The 12878-nt window shown below is 44.7% G+C and overlaps 1 protein-coding gene across 1 annotated transcript; it reads left to right on the top strand.

Moving 5' to 3' along the window:
- Window positions 1–494: 494 nt before the first annotated feature.
- Window positions 495–12520, top strand: ZNF233 (zinc finger protein 233). Its single transcript, XM_067020169.1, is given in 6 exon segments — window positions 495–560; window positions 5464–5525; window positions 8557–8683; window positions 9222–9317; window positions 10668–12407; window positions 12410–12520. Coding segments are annotated over 5 exon segments (2007 nt in total). The 5' UTR covers window positions 495–560; window positions 5464–5510; the 3' UTR covers window positions 12439–12520.
- Window positions 12521–12878: the final 358 nt, after the last annotated feature.

The raw sequence follows: 12878 nt of genomic DNA, 5'->3' as shown, positions 1-12878 counted from the left end.
CGTTATTTATTTTGTGGCTTGATCAAAGGTTACTTTAACTTCTCGTGAGTCTTTAGCATCTTGGAATGAATAGCTCATGCCAGGTAAACATTGTCAGGGGTCTACATGCATCCAGGCACAAGGAGAGTAAAGAAGGCAATAAACCGTGTTTGAGATCCTCTCTTCGCCTTTCTTTGCTATACAGCCACATTTACTTTTCAGTCGCATTGATTAGTAATGTAATTAAAACAACAACAGAAAAAAACCCTCCAGAGGTAAGGAAGGAAGGAAAAGAGAAAGATCAAGCGCTAATAGCGCCTCCAAACTGACTGAACTGAACCGGCTTATATTTCAAAACAAAACAAAGCAAACGAAAAATAACGTGGCATTACTTTGCCAAGGATTCTGGGGAGTGTAGTCCAGCAGCGCCGGGTAGTCAGAGCCACTTCCGCTCTCGAAGGGAGGAGGTGTAGCCCTTGTTCCGCTGAGGGATTCTGGGAAGTGTGGTCCAGGAGCGGCGTGTAGTCCGGGCCCTTTCGCTACAGGAGTGAGAGGCCGCGGTCTTCAGTACCTGCTGGGAGGTGAGTTAGTGTCTAGAACCCGAGTCTCCTCCGAGCCTGCCTGGGCGTGGAATCCGCAGGTGCCACCCTCGCCCTTGGGGACTGGAAGCCGTGGAGGGCAGGGGCGACGGTTTTCGCCACCTCGGTGTTTGGGGCGGTTCGCGCGTACCCGAGTTGTAGGCGGGCAGGGGTCGCGGTCTCCGGGTTTGAGAGTCTCCGGACGCTCAGTTTCCCTCGCCTCCCCTACTTTCTGCACGCTCTGCGGTCTCTTAGGGATGTACTCTTCGTAGAGTTATTTCACTTTTCCATTTCTCGTCTGCAAAGTGGAGTTAATAGTAGTGCCTCCCTAGTAGGCATGTGGTGAGATTTACGTGATGTGAAAACGCTTAGAACCGGTCACTGGCACCTGCGAAAAGGCGGTCGGTCGTTCTCAGTCTATTTCTTTCGAGAAGCGCTCAGTCCTTGAAAGCCTCTGTGAGCCCGCGGTGGGTTCTGAGCTCCAGCTGCAGAGCCACTGGCTCTTCTCTGACCTCTGCGGGAAGAGGGGTTTTTCGTGGATTCCTAATGACCCCACGACCTTTTTTGAAAGAAGGAGTGGGTCTCACTCCCAGCTGGTGCCTGGGGATGTCCGCTGTGATTTATCCTGGACCTGAGACACGATTATGATATCTTTCCTTTCCCGACCCTGATTTCTCAAAGAGGTTGCAGAGAGGAGGGAATGACCCATGACTCCTGGCAACATTGTCCCAAAGTGAGAGAATTTATCGTTCTGTGTCATTTCTACTCTCAGTTGGGCAACAGATTTCCTTCATTCATTAGCAGATTTTTACTCCTGGGCAAATGTCTAATGTTTATAGAATAAATGGGAGGTTGGATGAGACGTGTTGATGAGTGAGTAATAATAATTTGTTAACATAGTGAATGCCAGGTACTCTTCTACAGCCTTTATATGCATTAATTAGCTTAATCTTCATAACAAAGATGTGGTTATTATCTGTATTTTACAGATGAGAACATTGATAGGTGAAGAATTTAAGTAATTTTCTCAAACAACAGAGAAGAGACAGAACTGGGAATTTGAACCCAGGCAGCCTGCGTTCTTGACCTTTAAGTCATACTCTTGAAACTGAGCGGGACACTCTGGGGCCTTCCTGGGGACAGACCTCCCCTACCCACCGTGTGTCCCTCACCTCTTGTTTATAAAAAATGCTTTAGTCTCCTAGCCCTTCCCTGAGTTCCAAAGAGCAAATTTAGTCAGATAAGCGAGAAAATGCAGAAACAAAGGAAAACAGTCAAGCAAGACAAAAATAATAGTTTAGCCGTAAAAGAGTAAAGGAGGACCTTTAGTTCCTCCTCAGGGGCTAGAGATAATATCCTGAGCCACATCCTTGAGTTGTTTTGCGGATACTAAAGCCCCCACCAGGTGGAGGAAGTTAACTGCATGCTGACCACCAGCAGGTAGATCCCAGATGTGTTGGAACCAGCTTGATGATTGAGATTCCCGAAACAGCACCCTGTTACCTCACCATCAGCCAGTCAGAGAATTGTGCATGAGCTGATCACACACCTGTGACCCCCTCCCTCACACTGTATTTAAAAACCCTTCGGTGAGGGACTTCCCTGGTGGTGCAGTGGTTGAGAGTCCACCTGCCGATGCAGGGGACACGGTTTCGTGCCCCGGTCTGGGAAGATCCCACAGGCCGCGGAGCGGCTGGGCCCGTGAGCCATGGCTGCTGAGCCTGCGCGTCCGGAGCCTGTGCTCCGCAACGGGAGAGGCCACAGCAGTGAGAGGCCCGCGTACAGCAAAAAAAAAAAAAAAAGAATTTTACAGCTCAGCGGAACCTCTGAGATGGACCAGTCTGATCCTTGCCCGACAGTGTGTCTTCGGTCATCCTTTGATTCTCCGTGTTTTGAGCGCTCATTATATTCTAGGCGCTGGAATTTAAAAAGTGTGTTAATCATCTCAGAAGCAAAACAGATGCTTCACTGCTCACCATCCCCTTAACTGCCCACAGGCGATAGAAGACATCTGGGGACTGTGGTCTGAAGCGTGAGAGGCGAGCAGAGCCGAGCCAGGCACCCCAGACCCCACTTGCCTTCTCCTACCAAATACGGTGAAATGTCAGGTCTGCTTGCAAAACCGTGTTGCTGAGCAGAGCAGAGCAGAGCAGGAGAGCGCAGCAAATGTAGGGCCAGCGCAAGGGAGTTGGGGGTTATGAATGATCTGTCTTCCAGATTTTGGGGAGCGGATACATTGCTCTCATCCCTACGGGAGTGCTTCTGCCTAAAGCAGCAGGACCCACGAACATGAGGCGCTATCATACGTTTAACGCTTATTTGCATGTATTCACTGAAACCTCTTGTCACCCCTATGAGCTCGATATTCTCCGTATCCCCGTTGTATGGATGTGGAAATAGACGCAAAGAGCTGTCAGAAGAGTTGGTAGACTCCTGATGCCCTGGCTCCGTATCGCTCAGCAGGTCACTTTCAGCAGAGTGCGTACCTCCGACTCCCCTTTCTCTCCTCCCCAAGGACACCCCTCACATCTCTTCTGTGTGTGTGTGTGATTAGAGACACAGTGACTGGATTAAGAGCACGGGCTCCGGAGTCAGAGTTGGATTTCAGGTTAGTCAGGTCTCACCAGCTCTGTGGTCTCATCAATCCTCGGCTTCCTCATCCAAATGGGAGAAATAATCATCATACCGTCACTTACTGAGAGCTTGTACTATGTGCCAGGCACTGAGCCAAGGCTTTTTTTCCCCCCTGTTTTTTAACTTGAGATGTAATTCACATATCATAAGAGTCACCCTTTAGTATACTAAAGTATGCTTTAGTCACCCTTAAAGTGCACAACTCACTGGGTTTTAGTATATTCACAAGGTTGTACAGCCATCACTACCGGCTCATTCCAGAACATTTCCCTCATCCCCAAAAGAAACCCCACGCCCCTGAGCTGTCACTTCTCACTTGCTGCCCTCCCGGCCCCTGGCAGCCACTAATTTACTTTCTGTCTGGATGGACTTGCCTGTTCGGGCCTATTGGACTTGCTCACCTAATCCCCAAAGCACCCTTATAAGTTAGGATCTGTTATGGCCACTACAATATTGTTCATTGAGACATTCTGTGGGACTTCTGTTTAAAATGAAAAAAAAACTAGCACTCATTTTAAAATAGTTTTTCTTGACTACAGTCAGCATGGCAGAGGGGGATGTGCCATTGAGACTCTGGCTGCATGAAGAAAATTCGCAAGTATTTATACCTTTTACAAAACCAGATACTGGTATCAATGAATCATCATTACAGGACCAGAAATTATTAAGTAATACATAGCCAGTCAGAACTATGGACTTGTCAGAGATAAAGGTGAATTCCTTAAGACAACGCATTGTACAGTCTCTGAAATGTGGATGTTAAAAAAGACCCCTTGGGGCTTCCCTGGTGGCACAGTGGTTAAGAATCCTCCTGCCAATGCAGGGGACACAGGTTCAAGCCCTGGTCCGGGAAGATCCCACATGCCGTGGAGCAACTAAGCCCATGCGCCACAACTACTGAGCCTGTGCTCTAGAGCCCGCAAGCCACAACTACTGAGCCCACATGCCACAACTACTGAAGCCCACGTGCCTAGAGCCCGTGCTCCCCAACAAGAGAAGCCACTGCAATGAGAAGCCCACGCACCACAATGAAGACCCAACGCAGCCAAAAATAAATAAATAAAATAAATTTTTTTTTAAAAAGACCCCTTTATTGGAAATGATGGGAAAGGACATTTGCAAGAGCAGTTTTATGATGTATAATATTTACCTGCTTTTCTGAACTGGGATCAGTTATAAGTTTCCATCTATTCACACATTTGACTTGCACATTTGAGCAATCCTGTAAGGAAGCACTGTTCTCATTTTGTAGGTGACAGATTTGAGGCAGAGGGAGGTTAATTAAGCAGCGTTAGTAGCTCTTTAAGAACAATTCAGTCTTCCTCCTGTGTTCCTCTCTATTCTCACACTCCTAGCACCTTCACAACATTTCTGACACCAGATGTGGGTGGGTTTTTCCCCATGCCGAGCAATTAATTCTACTTTACCAGCTGGGTGTCCTACAACTTAGCTCAATTCGGACACTCTTTTCCTGGAGTTAGCTTCAGATCCCACAGGTTAAGGGCTCAGTCCCATGAGATCGCCCTCCCCCACCTCAGATGCCGTTTGCAAGTAGAAGGCCCCCAGGTTACCCACAACTTCTGTCTGACTTGGCTGCAAATCAGAGATTTGCAAGACTCTTCCACTTTGGAGTCAGTTATTTGCTGGTGCGGCTCACAGAACTCAGAGAAACGCTTAACATTTGCTAGTTTGTTAAAGGATATGACATAAGGCGAACCCCATACTATTGGGATTTTATGGAGGCTTCCTCACTTGGGCATGATGAACTCATAACTCCATTTCCAGCCCCTCTCCCCTCCCTGGACAGTAGGGGGTGCGGCTGAACATTCCAAGCCATCTAATCAAGCTTTGGTCTTTCTGCTAACCAGTCCCCATCCAGGAGGCCCCCAAGAGTCACCTCATTAGAACAAAAGACACTCCTAGCATCCAGGAAATTACGAGGATTTCAGGAGCCCCGTGTCAGGAGCTGGGGGCGGAAACCAGTATATTATGTCACAGTAGCAGTACGAGGATTGACCCCAGACCTGTTGGCCCCAGAGTGCACTCTCACACCGGTACATTCCACTGCCTTTCATTTCCCCTGATACCCAGGGCGAGAATGATGACCCTGAACCCTGGGAGCCACCACAAGGGACTCTTGTGTGAGCCTTGCTGCTTAGACTTGAGCAGATTGTTCACTGCACAGGAACCCCTGTCTGGGGGGCTGGTGATTCACACAGAGCCACCACTTGGGCTTGGACCTACGTCTCATGACTTCCTTCTCCTTTGCCAGTGGTGTCTTCCCAGGACTCTGCCCTTCCCCAGAAGGGGCTGGAGAAAATGACCAAGTTCCAGGTGAGTTGAGTTTTATCTCTTAAAATTACATCTCTTTCCTCAAAGATTAGACATATCCTTTTTTCTCTCCCATGGGAAGGATAAAGGAAGAAAACGTGTTCGTTATATGCCAGGTACTTGCCTTTTTGGTTTTTTTTTTTTTTTTGGCCGTGCCATGCGTGGCTTGCGAGATCTTAGTTCCCTGACCAAGGATCAAACCCGAGCCCACTGCAGTAAAAATGCTGAGTGCTAAACACTGGACCACCAGGGAATTCCCAGGTACTTGCTCTTTTATTGGTTCTAGTTTTTATTTTTGGTTTTGGTTTGTTTTATTTTATCATTTTCATTTCACAAATAAGAGTACAGAAATCCATAGATATCAAGAAATTTTGAAAACCCAAACTGCTACACTGCTTGTATATCAGTTATACTTAATGTAATTATAATCACAGTATATGTATAATTTTCAATTTTATTTTTTCACTTACGGGCTCCCCTGGTGGCACAGTGGTTGAGAATCCGCCTGCCGATGCAGGGGACACGGGTTCGTGACCCGGTATGGGAAGGTCCCACATGCCGCGGAGCGGCTGGGCCCGTGAGCCATGGCCACTGAGCCTGTGCCCGGAGCCTGTGCCCCGCAACGGGAGAGGCCACAACAGTGAGAGGCCCTCGTACCGCAAAAAAAAAAAAAAAAATTATTTTTTCACTTAACACTTGAGTTTTTATGACTCAGCATTCTTCTTTGTATTGTCTGAGAAGGGTTTCTATTTTTTGTCTAACATTTCAGAAGCTACGGTTAAGCATACAGACTGCTGTACCTCTGAATAAGATTTGCTTTGATTCATAACACTTTTGCATAGGGCTTTAAAAAATGGAATATAATTTACTTACAAAAATTACAGGTCAATGACAGTTGTATACCCCATTTTGCAAGCTGTATAATTGCATTAGCCCACTACACAAAACAAGAAATAGAACATTTACATTACCTACATTACCCCCAAAAGTTCTCTCATGTCTCTTTCAAGATAGCTTCTTACCCCCGGGAAGCATCTACTGTTCTGATCTGTCATCATATCACTAGATTTACTTGTTTTCAAATTAAATATAATCAGTGAAATCATAGTGTGTGTACTCTTGTGTCTGGCTTCTTTCACCCCCGCATAAAGTTTTTGAGATTCATCTGTGCTGTTGCAGGTGTCAATAATTCATTCCTTTTTATTATATTCTATTTTATGAATATATCAGTTTGCTTATCCTTTTGAAGGACCTTTGAGTTGTTTGCAGCTTTTAATTGTTAATGCATAAAGCTTCCATGAGCATTCTGCGCAGGTCTTGAGGACATATGTTTTCATATCTCTTGGGTAAACATCTAGAAGTGGTAGGTGAATATAAACTGTTTTCCACAGTACTTGTACCATTTAACAACTCATCAGCGGTGCATGAAAGTTCCAGTTTGTTCTACCTCTTTGCCGCCATTTGGTGTTGTAGATCTTTTTTATTTTAGCCATTCTAATGAAATGACATCTCACCGTGACTGTAATTTGTATTTCCCTCGTGATACGTGACGTTGAATACTTTTTCATGGGTTTTTGCAATTGGCATATCCTTTATGAAAAGTTTGTTAAAGTCATTTGCCCACTTAAAAATGTGGCTTCTACTTTTTATTATTGAGGAATTCTTTATGTTTTGTGAGCTCAAGTCCTTTGTTAGATATATGTACTGTAATTTTTTTCCATTCTGTGATTTGTTTTCTTGTGTCTTTTAAAATCATTTTGGGGTGAAATTTACATGTAATATACATATAATAAATGTATTTGATCAATTTTGACAAATATACATACCCATGTGACTACTGCCACAATCTAGATGTAGACCATTTCCATCACCAAAAAGGTTACCTGGTGCCCCAGTTATTCCTAATCCCACATCCCTGGCTGTAGGCAATAACTGATTTATTTTATGTCACTCCAGATCGGATTCATCGTTTCTTGAGTTTCACGTTAATGGAATTATACAGTATATGCTCTTCTTGTGTCTGGCTTCATTTGTTCATCAGAATATTTTTGAATACAGGTCAATAGTTTGTTCCTTTTTATTGCTGCATAGTATTTCATTGCATGGATATACCACAATTCGGTTAGTCATTCACCTCTTGATGGACATTTTTTATTGTGGTAAAATATACATAACAGGGACTTCCCTAGTGGTCCAGTGAGTAAGACTCCACGCTCCCAATGCAGGGGGCCTGGGTTCAGTCCCTGGTTGGGGAAGCAGATCCTGCCTGCATGCCGCAACTAAGAGCCTGCATGCCGCAACTAAAGATCCCGTGTGCCACAACTAAGACCAGTGCAGCCAAAATTAAATAATTTCAAAATATATATATACATAATATAAAATTTACCATTCAAACTATTTTTAAGTGGTATTAAGTACATTCACACTGTTGAATCACCATCACCACCACACATCTCCAGAACTTTTTTCATCTTCTCAAAGTGAAATTTCATACCCTTTAAACAGTAATTCCCTATCCCCCACACCCCCCAGTGTCTTGCAAACATCACTTTACTTCCTGTCTCTATATATTTGACTACTCTGGGTATCTCATATAAGTGGAATCATACACATAATCCTTTTGTGACTGGCTGGCTTCACTTAGCATAATGTCTTCAAGTTTCATCCATCTGATCAGGATTTTAAAGCAACTATCATAAGGGAATTCCCCAGCGGTCCAGTGGTTAGGACTCCGCACTTCCACTGCAGGGGGCACAGGTTCCATCCCTTGTCAGGGAACTAAGATCCCACATCCTACATGCTGCAAGGCATGGCCAAAAAAAAAAAAAAGTCAATGATCATAAGTATATTTCAGTATTTAGCATGTGGCATTGACATGCAAGATGGAGAAGAGGAGGAAACTACATAAGGTAGACTCAAGGTCCCCAGGATCTAGAACAACTTCCCACCCACCGTCTCCACCCACTAAGTGCTGTCCCTCTCCCAGTGGCCACTGATTATAAGATTGAGGCTGTGTGTGTGCTTGATGTCATAGGAACCAGTGTCCTTCAAGGATGTGGCTGTGACCTTCACCAAGGAGGAGTTGGGGCTGCTGGACTCCACCCAGAAGAAGCTGTACCAAGACGTGATGCTGGAGAACTTCCGGAACCTGGTCTCAGTGGGTGAGGACGGGCACCCTGTGACTCAGTGACAACCCTCAGGAGTGCCTTGGTTTCAAACGTTTAAGACTTGGGGCTCTTGAAATGCTTCCCTGAATCTGGGGCCCTGAATTTTCTCATCCCAGTGGGACATCTCATCTCTACCTTGTCTATTTTCTCAAATTGTAGTTGCGACATCTTGGTGGGGTTTTAAAGTCAATTAGCAAATTGTGTCATTAATGCATTTAATGAAATAGGATGGAATAGCATAGCTTCTTGTCAGGAACTGCATATAGTGCAACAGAAAATGTGAGTTAAAGACAGGAAAGGAGATGTGATAAAAGTAGATAGTGGTTAGGATCGAGTCATTCGATCCCTCGATTCGGTGATGTACATCTGTGTATTTGTCTACCAGTTCACAGCATAAGAGGTATTTATTACAACAGGTCATGACCAGAATTTGGAAAAATACTACTTACAGTGCATGAAGATTGTAGAATTGGAATTAAAAATTTTGACTTTTGTGTACTCACCTTACACATGTGCCATTTCTTTTTCACAGGATATCAACCTTTCAAATTAGATATGGTACTACAGCTGGGGAGAAAAGAGAAGCTTTGGGTGATGGAGCCAGAAACCCAAGGAGCTGGGTGTTCAGGTGAGAACCATGCAGGTCTGAGTCCTTGCAGCTCACAGAGAATGATGTTAAGTGGATCTCACTGTCCACTCCTCCTGCAGACAGCTCATGAGTAGAAAATATATCAGTATGATGAAAGGATTATTTCAGAACACTGTTAATCTTCTGATGAAGGTCTAATCTAATTTTAATTTCTATGGTACTTGTATTAGCCATCAATTGCTGTATAACAAATTGCTCTTAAACTTTGCAGCTTAGAACTACAGGCATTATAGTTTCTGTGAGTCAGGAATCTGGGGGCAGCTTAGCAGGGTAGTTCTGGCTCATGATCTCATAAGATCTCAAGGAGTCTGCATGAGCTGCAATCCTCTGAAGGCTTGATGGGCCTCAAGGGATGTGCTTCCAAGATGGGCTCATTCACAGGGTTGTTGACAGGAGGCCTCAGTTCTTCCCTGGCTGTTGTCAGGAGACCTCAGTTCTTTGCCAAACAGGCCTCTCCCTAGGGCTGCCTGAATGTCCTCAAAACATGGCAGCTGGTTTCCCCAAGCTAATTACACCCAAGGGAGTAGAAGGCAGAAATCACAGTGTCTTTTATGACATAACCTTGGAAGTGACATACCATCACCTCTGCCATATCCTGTTGGCTTCGCAGGCCAATCCTGAAGGGTTGTGGAAGGGACTTCAATAGGGTGTGGATACCTCCTGGGGACTGTCTTGGATGCTGGCTACCACAGCCTCTTTTGGTATTTGCAGATTCATATCTACAAAACCTGGAAGATAATATTAGCCATTCAGGCTTATCAGAAAATTCAGCGAAATTAAGTGGCAATAATTATCATAGGATATTTTTACTTCCATAGGGTGTGTCAGTTAAGGGAATAAGTTTTGTAGTTTTTATTCCCAGTTATAATGTTCAGTAGTTGAATATTATATATTAGGACATCATTGAAATAAAGAAGAATTCTCTCAAATCTAGCTTATGTATTAACATGTGCATATAATGGCTAAATTAAGGAAATAAAGTTATCATCTCATGGGTTCATTATCAGGACAGAGGAGATGTTTCCCTTTGCAAATCTTTTCTTTTCACTTTTGCTGAGCACGTCCCCTGCTCTGTAGCACTGTATTTCTAATTTTGACCTCATACATAATTCTCAGTATATTAGTTCTAAATGAGTCTCATTAACATGTAGTGAATAGGAGGCTACTTATCAGCTCTTTGTTTCTGTAAGCATGAAAAAACAAAGACAGAGTCCAGCTGGACTCTCCATTGGTTGAATAGGGTCTCCCAGCATGGTCGACCTGTGAAATATTTTTTTTGTCCCTGAACTTGTCCTCACTTTCATCTCTGAATTCTCTTTATCCTTCCAGGACATGGGAACCAAAATGAGATAGAGACTCTTCAAGAAGCAGGATTAAGACAGCTTTTACATGAAGGCCTTATGTGCTGGCAGATATGGGAACAGTTTACAAGTAAATTAACCAGAACTCAGGAGTCAATAATAAATCTGCAAGGCAAGAAGTTGCCAAAACAAGATGATTCCTCCTGTGAGGCATGGTCAGGAGAATCTACTCAGGTTCCTGAAGATGAGAACTATGTAGGAAAGCTTCAAGGGGAGAGTTCCACAAGTATCAAAAATCAAGAGTCTCCAACTCAGACCTCCTGGGATTTCTGGAGGAAAATGTATCTGAGAGAGTCACAGAATTATCAGAGTACGTGTCAGCAAATTGACATAAAAGATAAACTGTGTCACTGTGATCACTGTGTCATAAGAAGGATCTCTCATCACCATGGCAATCAGGAAGTACACAAAAGCAAGAAGGCTTGTGGCCACAATAATCATGGAAAAGACTTTGTGAAGAACACATCCCAGCATAGCATCATCCACTCAGGAGAGCAGACCTATGATGAGACTGGAAAAGGTGTCAGCCTTGGCTATGATGTGGAACTTCATCAGCAGTTGCGTGTAGGAGAGAAGCCCCACGTGTGTAGTGAGTGTGGGAAGGGCACCACGGATAACTCAGTGTTTCATATTCATTACAGTGTTCACAGAGGAGGGAAACACAGTGGGAATGATGAGTGTGGGGTAGACTTGGGTCAGAGCTCACATCTGCAGACCTGTCAGAGAGCCATCCCAGGGGAGAAACCCTGCAGATGTGGGGTGTGTGCTGCTGAGAGCTTCAATCAGAACTCCTCTCTTCCCACTCATGAGCCCATTCACCCGAGGGAGAATCTGTGTCGGGGTGGCAGGTGTGGGAAGGGCTCCAGTCATAGCTTAGACCTCAACAGTCACTGTGTAGACAACACTGGCGAGAAATCCTGGAAATTTGAGCTGTGTGGTAAAGGCTTCAATGAAACATCACAAATTCAAGCCCATCAGACAGCCTACCCTCAAGACAAAACATCCAAATGGAAGGCATGTGACAGGATATTCAGTCAGAGCTCTGGTCCTCTTCAGAGAGTTCACACTGGAGAGAAACCATATAAATGCGAGGTATGTGGGAAAGACTTCAGTAAGGCCTCCAACCTTCAAGCCCATCAGAGAATCCACACTGGCGAGAAACCCTACAAATGTGATGTGTGTGATAAGAACTTCAGCCGGAATTCCCATCTTCAGGCCCATCAGAGAGTCCACACGGGAGAGAAACCCTACAGATGTGACACATGTGGGAAGGACTTCAGTCAGATTTCCCATCTTCAGGCCCATCAGAGAGTCCACACAGGAGAGAAGCCCTACAGATGTGACACATGTGGGAAAGGCTTCAGTCAGAGCTCACATCTTCAAGACCACCAGCGGGTCCACACCGGAGAGAAACCCTACACGTGTGATGTGTGTGGGAAGGGTTTCAGTTGGAGCTCCCATCTTCAAGCCCATCAGAGAGTCCATACAGGGGAGAAACCCTACAAGTGTGAAGAATGTGGGAAAGGCTTCATCTGGAACTCGTACCTTCACGTTCATCAGAGGATCCACACGGGAGAGAAACCCTATAAATGTGACACGTGTGGGAAGAGCTTCAGTCAGACCTCCCATCTTCAAGCCCATCGGAGGGTCCATACAGGAGAGAAACCCTACAAATGTTTTGACTGTGGTAAGGGCTTTAGCAAGAGTTCATGTCTTCAGGTTCATCAGAGAGTCCATAGTGGTGATCAACCCAGTACACGCAGAGAGTGTGATAAAAGTGTTCTTCAGAATTTAGACTTCTCATTTTCATCAGAAAATGCCCACAACAGGGGCTATTTATAAAGTGTTGTATTTTAAGCATTCAGGAGGGAGCTGTTATTTTTTTCACAGTCATCCAAATTCCATTGGAGGAGACCTATTTGTTATATGAGTATGGCCAATGGATCCAGCAGAGCCGAAAATGTCACAATTCTCAAGAGAATGCACAGCAGAGAAACCTTGTAAGGATGGTGCAGTAGGTTTCATTCAGAACCTTTACATTCAATAGAATCTACACAGGGGAGAAGCTTTAAAAATGAGAACCATCAGGACTTTAGGAAAAGTATAATGATGGCCATGACAAAATCCATGTCCAGTAGAATGTAAGCTCAATGGTGGCAGGAAGTCTGTTTACTGCTTG

The sequence above is a fragment of the Kogia breviceps genome, chromosome 18, assembly GCF_026419965.1.
Source record: "Kogia breviceps isolate mKogBre1 chromosome 18, mKogBre1 haplotype 1, whole genome shotgun sequence".
Classification (NCBI taxonomy): Eukaryota; Metazoa; Chordata; class Mammalia; order Artiodactyla; family Physeteridae; genus Kogia; species Kogia breviceps.
This window is presented reverse-complemented; position numbering and strand designations above follow the sequence as displayed.